This window comes from Hibiscus syriacus, unplaced genomic scaffold, assembly GCF_006381635.1.
Source record: "Hibiscus syriacus cultivar Baekdansim isolate YM2019G1 unplaced genomic scaffold, ASM638163v2 tig00111715_pilon, whole genome shotgun sequence".
NCBI lineage: Eukaryota > Viridiplantae > Streptophyta > Magnoliopsida > Malvales > Malvaceae > Hibiscus > Hibiscus syriacus.
In genome coordinates this window covers 344491-366251 of record NW_024063160.1, presented here as the reverse complement: position 1 = coordinate 366251, position 21761 = coordinate 344491, and the positions used below count along the sequence as shown (strand labels likewise).

The 21761-nt window shown below is 37.1% G+C and overlaps 1 protein-coding gene and 2 pseudogenes across 1 annotated transcript; 1 reads left to right on the top strand and 2 right to left on the bottom strand.

Moving 5' to 3' along the window:
* Positions 1 to 889: 889 nt before the first annotated feature.
* Positions 890 to 1432, bottom strand: LOC120168172. Its single transcript, XM_039176983.1, has one exon. The coding sequence runs from the start codon at positions 1430 to 1432 to the stop codon at positions 890 to 892; it is 543 nt and encodes a 180-aa protein (XP_039032914.1).
* An 8434-nt stretch (positions 1433 to 9866) lies between these two features.
* On the bottom strand, positions 9867 to 10813 carry LOC120168235 (annotated as a pseudogene).
* A 6390-nt stretch (positions 10814 to 17203) lies between these two features.
* On the top strand, positions 17204 to 20876 carry LOC120168237 (annotated as a pseudogene).
* The last annotated feature ends 885 nt before the right edge of the window (positions 20877 to 21761 follow it).

The following is a 21761-nucleotide window of genomic DNA, read 5'->3' as shown; positions in this document are numbered from 1 at the left end:
CAACATCCCCATCAGCAGAGTTCAAAATCCAGAACAAAAAGTAAGAAAAAAATGCAAAAAGAATAGGGAACAACACTGGAAAGAAAGATCTTCCGTTACGTGGGACTTTTGGTATAAACCAAAAAAAAGGAAAAAATCTCCCCTTCAGTTAAGCTAGAACAACTAACACTACAATACGTAATCCTTTACCGTCACCGACAATAAGCTTACTCGTGCCTTGAAACGTAGCACTATCCTCAACAAGTGTTGCATCAGTTGCGATATGATGTGTCGCCCCAGAGTCAACACACCACGACGCTTGTAGATCTTCACTCAACCGAGAAAACCAAACCCACGGTTACATTCACCAACAAACGTTGCCCAAGCTGCTCTTTCCCCAACAAAACCACAGAGTGACCGGAAGCAGTGGAATTGTAACGACACACATTCATCAAAGGAGTCGTGGAATGACTCGAACCATCATTCACAACCCCCATAGCCCCACACCCGAAAAAGACTTACCAAACATGTACCAACAACGATCGTAGGTGGCCGAGCTTGCCACACAGCTGGCACTAAAACGGGGCTGACCACCCGTGGCGGATTTAAAAATTTAAGAATAGGTACAAAATTTTAATTATCTTTCTTTAAAAATAATGTGTAAGCAAAAATTATATTTTTTTTCCTGACACATTGCTTAGTGCATGCGCCACTGCTGACCACCACGTCCTCTCGTACCTTGAGTATTAGGACAAGTCCTTCCCCGTTTCATCTGTTTCACTTGTTGTGGCAGCGAACCAGCAGATTCATGTACCAAATCAGCAGCACAGAATCATTTCTAACGGCCAGCTTCGGCATCCACAAGTAGCAACAACACTATCAAGGGAGAAGGGCTTACGTCTAGTGGTGATCACATAACAAGGGGCACCGGAGCACCGTTCAAGATGGTGACGATCTGTTCGTAATCGGACACCGGAGCATCACAAGTGGAAAAGGCATCACAAATCTCATTGACTTGCGCAATGTATGTATGCATGGATAAATCACCTTTCCGAATCAGTTTCAACTTGTAATGGAGATTCACGATGGTGGACGAAGACTTGTTCGCAAAAAACTGAATGACCTTGGACCAAATTTCAATCGTTGTCTCAACCCCGACGAGATGAGAAAGAAATGGATCGATGGTGGACAAAAGCCAAGAAGCTAACGCACTACCTTGTGCAAAAAAAACTTCATAAGCATCATTATCGACGACACGTTCATCATCAAGGGTCACCGTCGAACAAGGAGAAGGAACACTACCGTTGAGGAGTTTTTTCCAGCCGATGATTGCGCATGATAAGGAATATATGCTATTCCACAACATGCAATTAGACTCATCAAGGGTGACACTCACGCATTTATTTGTGAACATGTTATCACCAGAAACTCTCGAGCCACCAGATATTGGCATAACCAGAGAAAAACGCAGCGAAGAAACGACGTAAGAAAGAAAACCTAGGACCCAACTAGGATACTATGTTGACTTTTCAACTTCCTTTAACTTTTCTTATTGCAGAATCGAAAAAAGGTACATTATTAAGAAATGACTATTCTGTAAATAGGCTTCAATCAGTCTCCTGCTAACAAACCCAGCTATACACTAACTGACGTCACCTAACAAACTCATCACACTTATGGTTTTTACTTTTTGCGGCAATATTGAGATTGTCATGTATGTAAGCAATCACATTTTCTCAGGTTTTTACTTTCGAAAATAATTTGGGCCGAACTTGACCGATAAATGGTTTGGACTACCACTACACATTCACAAAATAAATAGCCAAGTCAGCGCAAAAGGCCTTGAGGTATTTGTACAAAATAAGCATTTTTGAGGAACCCAAGAAGCTCTTTCTGTACTCATGTAATAAAACGTTGGGTATTTTTTTGTTAATCTAGCTGAAACGTGGATTAATATGGCTTTGACATTAATAATAATTAGTATGGCTTCTGCCTTCGCATATGATAAAGCCTTTTTGTACCCCAAATTATTCACTTTTGCATTTACAGTTCCCAGATTGAGTCTCCTCTCCCAAAACAAGATAACATTTCTTCTAGATTTACTCATCAATTTATTCGTTGAAGTAGTCAAAGTTAATTTGTATCTTATAGCAATTATGTCTGTGCAAGGCTATTTTTTTTTTTTGAAAAAAATGGTACTTTGTATTAATGAAGATTACACAAAGTACATCATCCCAATGATCTCATTAAAAAACATTCATAAACCTATACGAAGGAAAAAGAGTGAACCTTGGAATAAAAAATAAGAAACGGCCATAGTCCCTGTTACAACGAAGCATAAACCAACACTAAACTACTAACGATATAACTAAAGACAACTCCCCATAGGAAATCAGAAAGAACAAACAAATCCAACCAATAACACAGCGTGCTGCAGCCTCAGAATATAAAACATTTGAGCATATGTCTTTCTATGGATATAGACAAAACAACACAACTAAATATAGATAGGAGAGATGGAAAGACTGAACCCTGGAAATTAGAACATAATACATGCAAGGATAAGCCTTTGCCCAATTACATCGGGAATGAGACGAAACGGGAAGAGAGAACAAGAACAGAGGGCAGAGGAGAACATACAAGAAGGATCCGTAGCCACTAAACCAGTTTAAGCGGCACCTTCAAGCTTACGAGCTCACAAATGTGGAGCTAGTGCATTTTATAGTTCGAGATTGAAGCTTGTTCATGATAAGAAATTGCGAAAGAAAGCAGCGAACCAACATGGTTGCTGATCTGAAGTCACCGATAGGAAGGCTCACGGCACAATTCAAACCGATGACAAGCGCTCATTGTAACAGTAATGGAGATTTCTTGGCGAAATCTGCACTAGCTTCACCGATCAAAATCTTCGTATCCTTACGGCATTCGACCCTGGTGCCAAGGTCAAACAATGTACGGCTGGAAAACCCGTATCAATCTTATCCATTCGCTTCTTGGCAGCTGGCTTTAAACTTGATTTCCTAATTCCATACTACCATACCTGAGCTGAGACTGTCAAAGATATATCACAGTGCCTGATTCACAATCATCGAACACCACGAACAATGGCTTCCGGGTTACTTACAAAGTCATTCACTTGAGGGAGCATCGGCCATAAATAATTCGCCCAAACCCCTATCTGAAACATAGCTTTATAATAAATCTGGTCTGACGAAAAGGAAATTCTATTAAATCTGGATTATTTCTGTAAATCCAGATTGCCCAACTCAACCCAAAAAAACCATTTACCATAGAGCCCGAACTCTCCTCTTTATTCTTTGTGAAAACCATGCATCTAGTAATTGTTTAATATTGTTTGGGAACACCAAATATACTTCCCCCACGCTACACCAACGTTGCCAAACTTTTCAAACTACATAACAATTGCACAGAACATGATTAATAGCTTCCGGCTCACTTTTGCAAAACAGGCAGTAAGATTGATCGCTACAGACAACTCCTCTCTTTACCGGCTCTAACATGACCGGCAGTCTCTGATGAACTGCTTTTCACACAAAAACAAAAACCTTTGACGGAGCAAATTTAAACCAAACCAGTCTCCAAATTGGGTCTTCAGTCAAACCATCGCAAGCCATTTTAATACAACATGCTTTCGGATTGTAACAACCATCCCGCGCTCCAGACCAAACTAATCTGTTAATACCTTGTTCAAGATTAGGGATGGCAATGGGTCGGATCGAATTTTTTGGCTATTCGACCCGACCCGAGAAGAAAGAGTCCTCCACCCGTGACCGGACCTGACCCGAAAAAATTAAGGTTTCACCTGACCCGACAAAAAAAAAAATTATTCAATAAAAACAGTGACTTAATTGAAAAAAATTATATATATAGAGGTATTATTGTAATTATCCCTAAATATATAAGGTAAAATTATATATATTTTTCGGGTCGGGTCGGATTTTTTTCACCCTAAACCCGACCCGACCCCACCCCACCCCAATTTTTTTTTAAAAAAAATCTGATTAGATCGGGTCGGGTTCGGGTTGAGTTGACATCCCTATTCAAGACTAACTGCTCAGTTCAAAAACATTACAAAATTCGTTCCAAATCGGTTTTTCCCATTAAAAAAAAAACTCTTCTCAACTCAATCCTCCATTCTCATACACCATGCGTCCAACATCCGAAATCCCTGATCTTTCCACTTTTTTTTTCCCGCTAAACCAAATATTCTTGGAAAAGCCTTTTTCAGAGAAACCTTTTCTGTACAGTAATCTGTCCAAAAATCAATCTTATTTGTGGAAAAATCAAAAGCAGTCGGCTGCTAGGCTGCTGATTTTTTGTTTTTTTTATTATATTTTGTTGAATTATGCAAGGGATAATTACAACATTAATCATGTACTTTAGGGTATTTACAAGATTAGCCCTTAGGTTTCAACTATAAATACCCTAGCTCATTAGCTTCAAATCATCCCAAGCATTCTAGCTTTCTTCCAACTAGAGAATTTAGAGAGTTTCTTGAGAGTTGTTTTCCTTTCTTTTATCAAGAGAGAATTATCATTGTTTTCTCCTTGGTAGATAGAGAAAAGTTGTAATTCCTATTTTCTCATAGTGAAATTCTTCTACCGTTGCCCGTGGTTTTTACCCTATATTATTTAGGGGTTTTTCACGTAAATTTTGTGTCTCTTTTATCTTCAATTTTATTTTCTCAAATTATCAGTTGTGATTTTGCTCTATCCGATAGCCGTCTTCCGTAACAATTGGTATCAGAGCTAGATTAGAGTGTGTAATATCTGCTTATTGTCTTTGTGGTTGCCACCAAAAGGTGGATCCTCAACATAAGAAAGTAAGAAGGTATTACCCATTCTTGAAGGTTCCAGAGAACTATTCACGATAGTGAAATAGTGGGAGCTATCCGTAATAGAAGCTATGACAACGAAATTTGATATTGAAAAATTCAATGGGAGAAATTTCTCACTGTGGAAATTGAAGATGAAGGCCATCCTGAGGAAAGACGGGTGTCTAGCGGCTATCAATGAAAGGCCGGTGGATTTCGCAGATGACAATAAATGGAACGAGATGGACGGAAAGCTATGGCAAACTTTCATCTAGCATTAGCAGATGAAGTATTGTCAAGCATCGAGGAGAAAAGACAGCTAAGGAGATATGGGATCATCTCACCAAATTGTACGAGGCCACATCGTTGCACAATAAAATTTTCCTTAAAAGGAAATTGTACACTCTCCGTATGTCAGAATCTACTTCAGTGACAGAGCACTTAATACACTGACACCTTATTTCTCAGCTTACATCCTTAAGCTGTAAAATAGGAGAACAAGAACGTGCTGAACTTCTACTTCAAAGTCTACCGGATTCGTATGATCAACTCATCATCAACTTGACAAATAGTAATGTCACCAGTCTAGTCTTCGATGACGTTACAGCTGCTGTTCTACAAGAAGAAAATCGGCGCAAGAACAAGGAAGACAAACAAGTAAATCTGCAACAAGCAGAAGCGTTGACAACGACGAGAGGGAGATCAACAGAACGTGGCCAAAGCAGCAGTCACAAACATGGTAGATCGAAGTCCAGAAGCAAAAAGAATTTAAAGTGCTACCACTGTGGAAAGAAGGGTCACTTGAAGAAGGATGTTGTAGTCTCAATAAAACTCCAATCCAAGGCAATACCGCAAACACTTCAGATGATGGAGATGCTCTATGCTGTGAAGCGTCAACTACCGTGGAAGGCAGAAAAAGATTTGCAGATATATGGTCATTGATTCAGGAGCAACATATCACATGACCTCAAGAAGAATGGTTCCATCATTATGAACCTGTCTCAGGAGGATCTGTCTATAGTTGCAAGATCATGCCTTAGATATCGTTGGCGTGGGAAACCATCAAATTGAAGCGTGGGAACCATCAAATTGAAGATGTATGATGGAACAATTAAAGTTGTTCGAGATGTACGGCACGTGAAGGCCTGAAGAAAATTTATTATCTTACGGATTGTTGGATAATAATGCAAGCAAGATTGAAACACAGAAAGGAATCATGAAGGTGTTCCGTGGAGCGCTTGTGGTGCTGAAAGGTGAAAAGATAACTGCAAACTTTGTACATGCTGAAGGGAGACTTTGCTAGAAGCAGAAGCCTCTGTTGCCTCATGTAGTTCAGATTCTGCAATGTTATGGCATAAGAAACTTGGACACATGTCAGAACAAGGAATGAAAGTCCTTGTGGAGCAAAAGCTACTTCCCAGCTTAAAGGTATCACTTCCTTTGTGTGAGCATTGTATAACAAGTAAGCAACACGGTTGAAAATTCAACACATCAAATTCTAGAGGCAAAAGTGTTCTAGAATTGGTTCACTCTGACGTATGGCAAGCACGGTCACATCCCTAGGCAGAGCAAAATACTTTGTCTCATTTATTGAACTACTCCAGGAGATGTTGGGTGTACCCTATTAAGAAGAAGTCAGATGTGTTTGCAACTTTCAAAACTTCAAAGCGCGGGTGGAACTTGATTCTGGAAATAAGATCAAGTGTTTCAGAACAGATAATGGAGGAGATACACAAACGAAGAATTTGATGACTTTTGCAAGAGAGAAGGCATCAAAAGACAGTTTCACAGTGGCGAACACTCCTCAACAAAATGGAGTGGCAGAGCGGATGAACAGAACCTTGTTAGAAAGAACACGAGCAATGTTGAGGGATGCAGGCCTAGAAAAATCATTCTGGGCAGAAGCAGTCACCGCCTGTTATTTGGTGAATCGAGCTCCAACTGCAATAGAGCTGAACACAATGGAGATGTGGACTGGTAAACCAGCTGATTATTCAAACCTCCATGTATTTGGAAAGTATTGTGTACGTGATGTACACTCCAAGAAATTTCGAAGTTGGATCCAAAATCCAGGAAATGCAAATTCTTGGGGTATGCTGATGGAGTAAGGGGTATCGCTTGGGATCCCACTGCCCGCAAAGTGATCATTAGCAGGGATGTTATCTTTGTAGAAGATAAGCTACAAAGAAAAGAAGACGATGCTAGCGCTGAAAAGTCAGAGATTACTCATATACATGTGGAAAAGGAGGTTGACAAGGAGATTCTTCTGAAGCAGAACCAGCTCATGATGAACAAGAACTAGAGAGTTATGAAGCTCCAATAACTCGTCAATCAGATCGTGTGAGAGACGTCCCAATTGGCACTCAGATTATGTTATAGAAGGTAATATTGCATATATGCCTTTTAACAGAGGACGGTGAGCCATCAACATACCAGGAGGCAATAAACAGCTCATGCTTCATTATGGATGATGGTGATGCAAGAAGAAAATCGAAGCCCTTCATAAAAATAATACATGAGACCTTGTGCCACTACCACAAGGAAGGAAGCCAATTGGTAACAAATGGGTCTTCAAAATCAAGCGAAATGTTGACGATCAAGTGGAGAGGTACCGTGCAAGACTGGTGGTCAAAGGATATGCTCAAAAGAAGGTATTGATTTCATGAATTTTTCTCCTGTGGTTCGACTACAACAGTTCGAGTACTCTTGGCAATGTGTGCTACATTGAACTTACATCTAAAGTAGCTAGATGTTAAAACAGTTTTCTTCATGGAAATCTTGAAGAAGAGATTTTATATGCTCCAGCCTGAAGGTTTTGAAGAAAAGAAAAGAAGAACTTGGTTTGCAGGTTGAACAAATCTCTGTACGGTCTAAAGCAGGCGCCGAGGTGTTGGTATAAGAGATTTGATTCCTTCATTATGTGCCTTGGATACAACAGACTTAATGCAGACCCTTGTGCTTATTTCAAGAGGTCTGGTGATAACGATTTTTTATATTGCTGTTGTATGTGGATGACATGTTAGTTGCAGGACCCAACAAAGATCATATTGAAGAATTAAAGGCACAACTGGCTAGGAATTTGAAATGAAGGACTTGGGATCAGCAACAAGATTCTAGGGATGCAAATTCACCGAGACAGAAGTAATAGGAAGATTTGGCTTTCACAAAAGAATTACTTGAAGAAGATCTTGTCACGATTCAGCATGCAAGATTGTAAGCCAATTTCTACTCCTCTTCCTATTAACTTCAAATTATCCTCCAGTATGAGTCTAGCAGTGAAGAGAGGATGAGATGTCTCGAGTACCGTATGCATCAGCAGTGGGAAGTTTAATGTTCGCTATGATATGCACAAGACCAGACATTGCACAAGCAGTGGGAGTGGTTAGTCGGTACATGGCGAATCCAGGCAAAGAGCATTGGAATACAGTAAAGAGGATCCTAAGATACATCAAGGGAACCTCAAATGTTGCATTATGTTACAGAGGATCAAACTTACTAATAATGGTTATGTAGATTCTGACTATGCAGGGGATTTGGATAAAAGCAAATCTACTACAGGATATGTGTTCAAAGTTGTGGTGGAGCTGTAAGCTGGGTTTCAAAATTGCAGTCAGTTGTGGCTACATCCACAACAGAGGCAGAATATGTAGCAGCTACACAAGCCAGTAAAGAAGCAATTTGGTTGAAGATGCTATTGGAGGAGCTTGGGCACAATCAAGAGTATGTCTCTATGTTTTGTGACAGTCAAAGCGCCTTGCATCTAGCAAGGAATCCAGCATTTCATTCAAGAACAAGCACATACGAGTTCAGTACCATTTCATTCGTGAAAGGTTGAAGAAGGAACGGTAGATATGCAGAAGATCCATACCAAAGACAACATAGCAGATTTCATGACGAAGGCAATCAACGCTGATAAATTTACCTGGTGTCGATCCTCTTGTGGCCTGTCAGAGATGTAAGCAACATGATGGTACAAGGTAGAAAGAATGGTGTGAAGATATGATTGTTTCAATCAAATCTTCAAGTGGGAGATTGTGGAAAAATCAAAAGCAGCCGGCTGCTAGGCTGCTGATTTTTTGTTTTTTATTATTATTTTTGTTGAATTATGCAAGGGATAATTACAACATTTAATCATTGTACTTTAGGGTATTTACAAGATTAGCCCTTAGGTTTCAACTATAAATACCCTAGCTCATTTAGCTTCAAATCATCCCAAAGCATTCTAGCTTTCTTCCAATACTAGAGAATTTAGAGAGTTTCTTGAGAGTTGTTTTCTCCTTTTATCAAGAGAGAATTATCATTGTTTTCTCCTTGGTAGATAGAGAAAAGTTGTAATTCTATTTTCTCATAGTGAAATTCTTCTACCGTTGCCCGTGGTTTTTACCCTATATTATTAGGGGTTTTCCACGTAAATTTTGTGTCTTTTATTCAATTTTATTTTCTCAAATTATCAGTTGTGATTTTGCTTTATCCGATAGCCGTCTTCCGCAACATTATTCCCATCTGTGCAAGGCTAATTACTAACGGATTAGTGTTTGTATTGCCAATTTGTAAATGAGAAGTGATCAACGAAGTGATTTTGTAACTTAATACCAATCCAAACCCTGATTCTATTCATAGCGGGTATTTGAAAGTAAAACTGATAATTTCTTTATTGTCCAAAAATCAATCTTATTCCATCTGTGCAAGGCTAATTACTAACGGATTAGTGTTTGTATTGCCAATTTGTAAATGAGAAGTGATCAACGAAGTGATTTTGTAACTTAATACCAATCCAAACGTCCCTGATTCTATTCATAGCGGGTATTTGAAAGTAAAACTGATAATTTCTTTATTAGATGTGTGGAAAAAAGAAAAACAAACATCATCATTATATCGGAGTACTCTTTATTTAAATGTCCGGAAAAATAAAGCAAATATCATCCATACGGAATACAAGTGAGCCGAAAATATAACACCGACAGCCACACGGTAGTAGGCATATACCAAGGCAAAGGTTGCTGCTATTATCAAACTTCATTCAGGTTCGTCGCTTCAAATTACCAAGCACATTTTAGTTGTCATCCAGCCCCTCCTCTTCTTCATCCTTGTACTCGCCTTCATCATCCACGGTTGCATCCTGATATTGCTGATACTCTGCAACCAAGTCATTCTGTTGCTCTCTGCTTCTGTGAACTCCATTGCATCTATCCCCTCGCAGTATACCGTTGCAAAAAGGCCTTGCGACGAAACATTACCGTGAATTGCTCGCTTACCCTTCTAAACATGTCCTGGATTGATGTCGAGTTCCCCACAAAGTAGACATCTTCAGACCTTGGGCGGGATATCACAAACACTGGACTTCACATTATTGGGAATCCACTCCACGAAGTAGGATGAATTTTTGTTATGGACATTCATCATCTGTTCATCAACCTCTTTGGAGCTCATCTTGCCTCGGAACATCGCTGAAGCTGTCAGGTAGCGACCATGGCGAGGATCAGCAGCACACATATTCTGGCATCACACATCTGCTGAGTCAGCTCCGGGACAGTGAGAGATATGTACTGCTGCGAACCACGGGATGTGAGTGGTGCAAACCTAACCATGAAGAAGTGATGACGTGGGAACGGGATCAGGTTCACTGCCAATTTTCGGAGGTTAGAGTTCAGCTGTCCAGGGAACCTTAGGCAACACGTTACACCACTCATAGTTGCCGAAATCAAGTGGTTCAAATCTCCAACTGCCAGATTAAAAAGTTAGCTCTCATATGTTAAACCTGTTTCACATTATAGCAAATCATCCATCAAGTAAAAGTATTTTATCACTCTCAGCTTGGAGTAGTGAGCTTCAGGGTCCGGAAGCAAATATCATAAAGGGCCTCATTGTCAAGGACCATGCATCAGCATTCTCAACCAACTGGTGCACAGAGAGGGTGGCATTATAAGGCTCGACCAGTGTGTCGGATACTTTCGGTGAAGGGAAAACAGAGAATGTCATCATCATCCTCTGGATACTCCTATCTAATTTTTTATATCAGGAGAGTTCATCCCAGAGTCCGTGTCTCCTCCAAGTGAATGACATACCTGGAAACCTGGTCCAGATCAACAGAAACAAGTTAGCTTCATCAGACAATTCAAGAGGAAAACGGGAATGTACCATTTTTAAGCCAATTCTTTCCTAAAGTAGAACTTACTGGATACATATATCAGGCTCTAAAATATTGCCAGGGTCAACAAGGTTTTGAGTACATAAAAAACAAATTAAGATTAACTTGTGCCAGATTCAACTGTGAGGATTTACAAGTTGTCTTATTTTTAGGCACTGACCACTACTCTGATGATCGAAACTACTCCAAACTCCAATAAGTTTGTCAAAAAATAACTTGTCAAATCAGAATCCCTATGGATATGTTTCCAGAACTGCTAAACCGTTGTCAATCTATGGAAAGAATATTTAAAAATGAAGCAAGCCATTAAAGTTCAAGCCGTAGGCGGTTCCCTTAATCAATCAGGGAGGACGGACGCATGATTTTATGTTAGGGAGTAAACTTGAAACTCATAATATTTTAGGAGCGAAAACAAATTTCAATAGAAAATACATTGATAAAATCTAATATATATAGTAATTAAATTTGTAGGGGGTGACCTCCGCTCGCTCCGCCTAGATCCATCCTTGCCCTTAATATGGGATTAATTCCATAATCACCATTATCATCATTTATAACATAATGTTATTATAATTACAATAGCAACAAACCAATATTTCACACCAAATCATACCATTATCAGAAGATGACAATATTTGTCCTTTTCATACAGATCTGGATTTAGAGGCATGGCTCTCTCTTTATTCATTTTTAAATAGATTTATACCTACTATTCTCAAGTTTTGTATTTTAAACTCATTCCAGTTTTACAATTTACCATGCAATTGTTATCACGTTTAGGTAGATACAATAGTCACATGACTATCCATTTGTGCACGTTATGATTCTCCGTGCTTATTTAGAAATCTTTCACTGTACTTCATGAATCAGTTATTAAAATATAGATAAAGACATCATATGATGATGAGCTGGCAAGGGCCCCCAGGGCTCCACCAGATGCATTAAAAAATTTATCAACTGCAGTGAGATCTAATTTTATGTTAATTTTTGCTATGAAACATAGAATAGTAAGAAGATAGTCGGTACAATAATGGATAAAATGAATATAAAATGAAAAAGAAAATAAAGTTTATTACATAGAAAGATAGTTCTTCTTAAATAGAAAATCATATGTCACATAAGATATATAGAGATCCATGTCCTTGCCTCCAGACCAGACAAAACGAAGCCTACTAATTGAAGAGAGAGGCAGAGTGGCAGACTACCAAATCGGATTTGGTTCCCGCATTGGCCTCCTTGAACATGAAGGATTTCTCTCATTGTTTTTTCGCCGAAAAAAAAAAATGAGAAAACAAAGAGGTTCAAGGGTTCTCTTAAAATCTTGTTTGGAGAGGAGGAAGGAGAAGGAAATGAAGGGATTTTTCTAGAGGGGATGATGCCAGAGAAGGAAAATGCAAATGATAATTAATAGAGCAACATGATATTTTGAAGGACTGTCTGCTTGTCTGTTCTGTCATGAGAAGGACAATTGACAACCTGAGAGAGACGGCAACTAAACGCCCATCCGAGGCAATGAAGGGCGAGTGGAGTGACTGAGTGAGTTAACCGTGACGCACCATTTTGCTATTTTGTTTTCAATTGAGCACATTTCGGAGTTTCTGATCATTTTTTTAGTTTTTACCCGCCATGTCCGTGAGTTGGATGATTATGGTACGGTTATTGGTTAGTTCTAACCTGATAAACCGGCAATATCACAAATTTCCCATTTTGATTTATTGGGAACTAGGACTCGTAACCTTGAATAGTTGAAGGGCGGCAAATTAGATTGTAAATGGCACTTGTTGGGCAATGGGTCTGAAGCCTGCGGATTGCTTGCTTGGCCCCATTATCTAGGGAGCCAGTTGATATGCAGAACTGCTGAACCAATATTCTTACTAATTGCCCATTAATGGGTCTAAGTCCTTAACTTTTAGGCCCTTATATAATATGTGGCAGGGCCATTTGAAACTAAACCCTAACTTTAAGGAAATTATCATCTTAAAACCGGTTGACTTATATATTATATATATATATTATAGTTGACTTTAGTTTAATTAATTAATTTATTGTTCAGTTTAATAAAAATATTAAAATTTGAGAATCAAAAGAGAATGCTTTTAAGTTAGACGTCGATTATTTTTGGTATCCGATGGCCGTTGTTCTTTGTGTGGTATGTCAGGAGAAACAATTCTCCATGCCTTGTGTGACTGTTTCGTAGTGCGTTTGATCTTAGACTCGACTTGTTTTGTGGTTGATGAAGCGACCTCACAATGCACTTCCTATGGTGAATGGTTCGAACGACTTACGATCTCTCTATCTTTACACCGATTCTCTGAAATTTTAAATTCCCTTTAGAAGATTTGACATCGTCGGAAAGTGTTCTACTATGTCTCATCTCCTACCTGGTTGGCACATTATCTCTGTTAGTGCATCCCTTCAATCGGCATATATTACTGATAATGTCAATCACACATAGTATTGAAATACTATTGGGAATGATATTTAAGGCTTGACTTTCCCACTTCCTTGTTGAGTGATAGAGAATAAGGGGGACTCTCGTGCACCGCCGTCGCCGTCGCCGTCCGTCTCATCTCGTCTCGGCTGGATACTATCTTTTTAGAAAATTCTTGAGGAATTTCTCTTTGAAAGAAACAAATGGAAAAATGTAAAGGAATTCAACTGATATTTATAGGCTGATGAGGACTGTTTAATTTCAAATGATAACAGTTGGTTTATGAGAGTTATCAGAAATTAAACAGTTTTTTCCTAAATTAAATAAAAAACGTTAAGATGTATCTGGACTGATTTCCAACTTTGTATTCAGCTGTTACAAAAGAAGAGATTTAATCCTAAAATTTATGGACATATTAACCCTATTTCTAGCCTATAAATAGAGACTATATTCAGCTTCTCAACTCACTCTCAAACATTCACAATTCACTTACAAAAGTGTTTTCTACAGTTCTCTCTGAGTGCTTTCCAATCAGAAGAGCAATACCACCAACAGTCCACTCCGGTTTCGGGTGTACGAAATTCGGAGTGACCGTGTTAACCTCGGGGGACGGTCCGTCTACTGTAGCGATTACACACATCGGGACGAATTCGTTTCTAAGGCAATGGTTTTTACCACGACACGGTTTACGAATTTGTTCCTTTCAATTACTATTTATATTTTCAGTCAGTGCTAACGGTGTAGTTTTGCAGTTCATATATCCAACATATATGTCGGGGTCACATCCTCCTCAGTTGATACATTTATATCTTTCTCAATCCTTCACGACTATCGCTGGTCGGAGTCTCCTCAGGGACCATCAATATCAATGTCAATGGAGCTTTTCCGAGACGGCTAGGTTCTTTGTCTGTGGGTTTGGTGGCATGCGATTGTGATGGTTCGGACATTGTTAGTCGCGCGCTCTCTTTGTACCGATGTGAAGAACACCTAGCGTAGCTGAAGCACAAGCTATTTGCAATGGTATTTGGACGGTAGTCGAGATGGAGTTTCCATGTGTAGTGGTTGTGAGCGATGCTTTCTACGTGGTCTAAGTGTATCTGAATTATTTAGATCAATCTGTCCTGTGCATCTCTCTCTCTGAAGCTCGTCGACTATTTCATTCTCATCCCGAGTCACTATTTGTTATACTCGTCGTGAAGTCAAGGAAATGAAACCTGTTTTAGCTAACTATGTTTCAATTACTGTCCAACCTCTGTATTTTGATCGTGTGATCCACCCTGCATTGCTGCCATTGTGACCGTGGATACTTTCTTTGATGGATAAAAATATGGCTTACATTAAAAAAAAAAAAAGTTCAGAGAATTTTCTAGAAAAAATAAAGATAAAAAATTAGGATAAACTACATATTTAGTCATCCAATTATGATTATGGTTCTATTTTAGTCACTCAACTATTTAAAAAAATAATATTTTAACATTACATTTTGGTCATCCACCATACAAAAAATTATCATAATTGTTGACGTGATATTTTTTTCATTTTTTGAATGATGATATAATATTACCTTATGCTGACACGTTAGCATCACTGTTAATTTTTCTAATAAAGGATGACCAAAATGAAACTAATACATAACAATAAATATATATTTTTAAAATAATTAAAGATAAAAAAGAAATTGTATGAATGATTGGATGACCAAAATGAAACTAATACATAAAGGATGACGATTTATATTTATTATGTAATGAGTTGCAGGAAACAAGAAATCACTTGTTTGCGGAATGTTCTTATGCTACTTCGCTGTGGAATTCAATCATGAACATTTCAAATATGTGTAACATGCATTCTTCCTGGGAATCAAGGATAAGATGGGCTGCTCAACAGTGGAAAGACAAATATTTGATTACTACCATTCTGAAATTTTATTGGACAGCTTTCGTTTACTCGATATGGGAAGAAAGAAATAGACGAATTTTAGAAGAGAATCAAGATCTCCTAAACAAATCTTACAAATTGTAAAGGACTTTGTTAGAATCAACCTTAGCGATAGGAACTTCAATAGAACAGATGATGTTAATATTAACTTATGTAACTCATGGGGTATTGACTGATTATTATTTTGTTTGTAATTAACGTTTATTCCATTTAGGTTGTTTTTGTATCTTTCTTCATTGGATAATAAAAATTTTACTTATCCAAAAAAAACGATGAGTTTAAATATTAAAAATTTTAAAATAATTCATTAAAAATATATCAATACAAATCTATATAAAAAATTAAAACATTACTCATATTAAACCGAGTACGTAGAATTAGATATCAATCCAAATAATTTTTGAACATATAATTCATATCATAAAGGAGGGATGCAGTGTCAAGTCAAAATCAACAACCGTCAAAATCCCAAGTCAACGTGGAATCGGTTGAGTCGATCGTAAAACCATTGGTGGTAAGGTGTGACGGCAGCACACGAAGAGGGGGCTCTGGACAACCAATGGAAAATACAAACGTTGAACTCATTGTTTATTAATTTACTTTTTCTACCCCGCAGATGGCATTCCTCCCGGTGTTGATACTTTTCAGTTTTCACTATTCGGACAACGCTGCCCCTTCATAGTTGACTTTAACCGCTCTTTCTCTCTGAACTAACTTTTAAATTTTGAACGGAAAAGTCAGACTATAACACATCACACTGAAATTAAATAATCATTTGATTTCTTGCGCTTACTATTTTACAATGGATTACATGAAGACAGGATGAGGGAGAGAAGATGCCATGAAATTTCGAAAATGTCATACTTAATAGATAATATATTTTTAATTTTACAATTATTATTATTTTAAAATCTAAATTTGTATTATTATTATTTAATTATAATTTATAATAGATAACATGGTATTAAAAATTTAGACAAAAATTGTATTCTGTCAATTAAATATATATAAAAGTATTGTTTTTAATTAAATACATATACAATTTGGGAATTTATTTATTTTAAATACGAGAGGGGCAAATCAGACAATTATTAAACAAACTACAAATCAAAAGCCCAGACACGGCTCGATTCAATGCTTTAGCCGATTGCATGTTTCATACTAAAAAATTCTATTCCCAAGATTCAATTCTCAGTCAAACAAATCCCTTCAAAAACGCCACGACATTTCCATCCCTTTGCTTTGAAAGTTATTTACGCGTCTTGTCGATCACAAGGAGCTTTCATTATTCGGAGCTTCGTCTATCAAAGTATTCCTTTTTCCTTCATTTTACGATACAAGATTTTTTTCTTTGGTGTTTCTTCAAACTCGAGCAGTTTCTCCTCTGTATTCAACGGCTCTGGTTAGCAGGTTTGTTATTATTGGTTTTCAAATTGTTTCATATCATGTTTGTTCTGGTTTTAGAATCATATACTTGAAACGTTTCTTTTTCCGTTTCCTTTTGTTTTGTTTCTGTTGATTTTTGAAGCTTGGTTGGTAAAACCAATGGTTTTGATTGTTTATTTCTATATATGAAGGAAAAAGGAATACTGATTTTAACTTTTTACAGATTTTTGTTGGAAAATCATTAATTACAATTTTTCCCCAGAGATCACACTAACAGACAAAGCCTAAACTAAAGATGGTTTTTCTCTTGCCCAGTTAAATTCTGTCAGATATAAATTGCGGTGTTGTTTGATAGAAAATCTTAAGTGTTTGAAGAATAATGGGAGGTGTTTTGTTCTGGTGGAATAAACGAGCCTAATACAAAGCTTGAAAGAAAGACTACAAAAGGATTTTCAGGGAAGCTCAAGTCCAAAAGGAGCTTTGGTAAGCAAAAAGTGAATTCAAATCACATTCCGATGCCAATGGCAGTGGTTTCGACAAAGTACAACAGAGGCACGATTCTGGTGACTTGGGATTACAATTTTCCAGGGAATTGAAACCATCAACGCCCTCCAGGATTTCTGCTTCCAAGGTATTGTTTGCTTGACACATATCATTTCTAGTTGTAATGAGTTTCCAAGGTCGGCAATTCATGGACTGCAATGATGTCAATTTTGACCGAAAGAGATAAAAGAAATCTTGGTCTGTAACCAAATTCATGTCAATCCATGGAATAGAAATATTCCTGATGATCTGGTATTGGTCTACTGAATTGCCAGCTATTAAAGTTTTATTTATATTGTACTTTTATCTCTATATATGCTTGTTTTCATAAAGAATAATGGCATGAATTACAATGTTTATTTATTTTTCTTTCTGTAGGGTTCCCAGAGGAATTCATTTCTAGGAAGAGCTGGCATTGTAGGCCTGGAAAAGGCAGTCGACGTTCTTGATACATTTGGAAGTAGCATGTCTAATTTGAATGCCGGTACTGGCTTTGTTACCGGTCTGGCTTCAAGGGGGCATACGATATCCATATTGGCATTTGAAGTGGCTAACACAATAGCTAAAGGAGCAAATTTATTGCAGTCACTTTCAGAAGAGAACATTCAGTTCCTGAAAAAGGAGGTCTTACAATCAGAAGGGGTGCACAAGCTAGTTTCTACAAACATGAAGGAGTTGCAATGTATTGCAGCATCTGACAAAAGGTAGATTTGCCTTTTCTCTATATAATAGTTCTCTTACTTTAGTCTCTTTTTATAACACTCAATTCTCTGGCAATTCTAGGGAGGAATTGGATAATTTTTCGCGCGAAGTAATAAGGTTCGGGGATTTATGTAAAGATCCACAATGGCACAACCTTGGCCGGTACTTTTCAAGGTAAGGTAGTTCTCTAGGTAGCATTACATTCAGCTTATAATGCTGATGTTTACTGATGGAGAAATACCTCTCTCTCTACTGCATTTCTGTCAGACTAGATGTAGAGACTTCACTTCATAAACAAGATAGAGCTGATGCAGACCGGACGATACAAGAGCTAACTTCTCTTGCTCAGCATACCTCTGTAAGTTTATCCTCCCTTAATTGTTTTCTTTGCCTCTCTATCTCTTATGTTTTTCCTTTTTCATACGTTAGGACTTTTGGATGCTTTTGTTGTATGAATGGCGTGGAATACCATGATATATTCTAAACGAAAGAAACTTTAATTTTCTTTGCAATGAAGCATAGCCACTTAAATTAAACCTTGAGAATTTCATTTTCAAGAATATATTTGCTCGTCTATGTGAATTATTTATAACTCTTTATTGGTTTCTGATTTTGATGGTTTTTTACATCTTAGGAATTGTACCATGAATTGAATGCTCAGGACACATTTGATCAAAATGTTAGGCAAAAGCTGGAGGAATTGGAGTCCCTGAATCTCCCTAAAAAAGGTGCATGTACGATTCTTGAACATAGGCCTATACACTGCTAGAGTGCTCCATTTACTTCTCACTTCCGATATGGTGTGGCTATATTTTTCAGCATTTACTCAATTTAGCTCTGGAAGAAACTTACTGTAGTTGAATCTCTCTTATTGGCAACTTCTAGTTGCTTGTTCCCAATTATTATTTGTGTATTTTATATAAGCTTGAGAGCTGCTAACCTGGACTAAAGCAACTTTATTAACTGGTCCTTTTTAATTGCAGGAGAAAATCTCATGATTCTACAAAGTGATTTAAAACAACAAAAGAAGCTTGTTAGGAGTTTGAAAAAGAAATCTCTTGGTCTAGAACTTTGGAAGAGGTATATAACTGCGAGCTGCTTGTTATAACTGCTTGCTCACAACAATCAATTGTATAAAGATTTTGGCATTTCAATGCAGTAGTCTTTTACTCCTTCACCCTACTCTATACTGCTTTTTCAATGTTGCTGAATGCTAATGGTTGATTTTTAAGACTGTCAACGCTTTCAATGGCCTGAAATATTTTGGAAGCTATTTTGCTCATGGAAAAAAAATTATTAACAGCTTTCAATTTGGCTTATGTACATGAAATATATGTTTTTGTTGCCATAATCAACCATTATGTAACCCTTCTTGATTGTAAATTTTGTTACATTGCAGATCGTAGAGAAGTTTGTTGATATTGTTACTTATATGCATCAAGCAATCTCAGAAGCCTTTGGAGGTAATCATATTAGCCTCAACTCCTATCAAATTATTGTTGTAGGGAGCCTTATTTTGTGTCATTTGACTATGTCCTATCAATACAATTTTCAACTCATGGCAGACTCAGCATCAGCTGCAAAAGAGACTACTGAAATAATCAAAAACTAGGCGTGGCCGGGCTTGCATTGCATTATGCTAATATAATTCATCAGATTGACAAAATTGTGAGTCTATGTTCTTTTCCTCTTTTCTGCTTTATCATTTCCATGTTTGCCTAGCAGATTGATTAAATTAAAGTTATATGTTATAGGTAGCTCGCCCGGCCTACCTTCCACCTAATATCAGGGACACATTATACCGTGGATTGCCGCCCAGTGTTAAGAAATCTCTAAAGTCCCGATTACAGTCCATTGACACCAAAGAAGAGGTACGTTTTTCTCTAATAGACTTCGGTTTTCATTTCCTTAATCCATTGCTTTTATTCTTAAGCATAATTTTTTACTTGAGGCAATTGCTTTTGTTTTTTTCCTGCAGCGCTCAGTTTCACAAGTTAAGGATGAGATGGAAAAGAAACTACAGTGGCTTGTTCCAGTTGCCATGAACACTACCAAGTAGGTTAAACTGCAATGGTTTCAAAACTTCTGTCTCTTTGATGTCATTTCGTAAGTAAAGTTTTATTTTCCTTTTGATGCAATTTGCAACAGAGCACATCAAGGTTTTGGATGGGTTGGAGAATGGGCAAATACTGGGTTAGTGAAAGCTTCTCTATATCTCTCTTTGTACATAGTCGCATGCAATACTGGTCTATGTAAAAGTTCATCGAATTATTTTGGTATTACATCATAACAATGTGGTTTCCTTGTTGTTCTTGTCTGACAGCAATGAATTTGGAAGAAGTGGATCCACAAACAATACCCTGACCCGCCTTCAGACACTTTACCACGCAAATAAACAGAAGACAGATGCATACATCCTTGAATTGGTGGCATGGCTTCATCAGTTGACCAGCTTAGCAAAACAAAGAGATTTTGAATTCAAGCCTAAGCCGGTTCGATCTCCGACGAGTAAAGGCTTGCTTTTTCACTCTAAGATGCAGCGATTTCTATCCCTCAAAGATGGAACTAAGCTCCACAGGATAGAACTTTGTGAAGAAGACAGAAACTTATTAAACAAGGTGACTGCAAGGAGATTGATTCCAGGTGTTAGCAAAAGCCAGGAATTTCCTTTAGGGAGTAGCAAAAGGATCAAAGTTTGGGCTCTAAGTAGGAGTACTGGCAACTCTCCTGATGGGAGTTTTAGGGCAAGAAATTTACTGAAGCATGCACAAACGAATAGACTGGATGTCATGGATGGTTTAGATCTAGCAACTTGAGAGTGAAATTCACAAACTTTCACCCTAGCCTTTTGTCTATTTCTTATGATTTTTCATGTGTCTGCTAACTCTTCCCATTCTATTATTGTATATATGATCTTGTGCTATTTTTTTAGTGTGTTTATAGTCAGTAATAAATTGCAAAAAATGCATTTGGTCCTATTTCCTTGGCTTGATACAAGAAAGGTTTATTATCATATGAAATAGTTAACTACTTAACTACTTTTGAATCGGTTAGGCTTGCCTCTACAAAAATGCTTTTTGAAGTTACGGTAAACAAATGTTAATAGAAGATTATAATACGTTGATTTAAAATATTCTATCCCCAAATCATAGAAAACAGTAGTGACATGTATCACAATCTAATTGGAGATTAAATATATTTAATTTAATTAAAATTAAAATTTAATTGATAGAATATTTAAATATTAATATTACTAATTTTTTAATATTCGGGTCACCTTTTCATTAAATGCAAATCGTAAGTGGCATGATTAGCAACACTTCAAAAATTAAATAGTCTAATTAATAAAATTAAAAGACATGTGATAAAAAAATGAAAAATGATAATAGTTAAGTGGTTGTAGGTATAATTTACCCATAATAAACTTATAAGATAATGGGGGATAAATAATGATGAGAAGAGTATTTTTTTAAAAATCGCTTTAATTGTAAAATTTAACTTATACCTTGGATTTAGAATTTAGACAAGTGAATCATAGCTTACTTAAACTAAAAGTGATGGAGTGAATGTTCGATCGAGTTGAGTTAAATCAAAAAATTTTAGTTATTTAAAATGATGTTTTATTTTATAATTCAAACTTGATTTGAAATATTTTTAACCCGGATTAAATTTAAAAAAAATTGATTTGACTCAATTTGTTTCAGTTTATATTTAAGTTTAATTATAAATATTATAATATTATGGTACTATTTGATTCTAATTTAAATATTTTTTTATAACCATATACAATACAAATACAT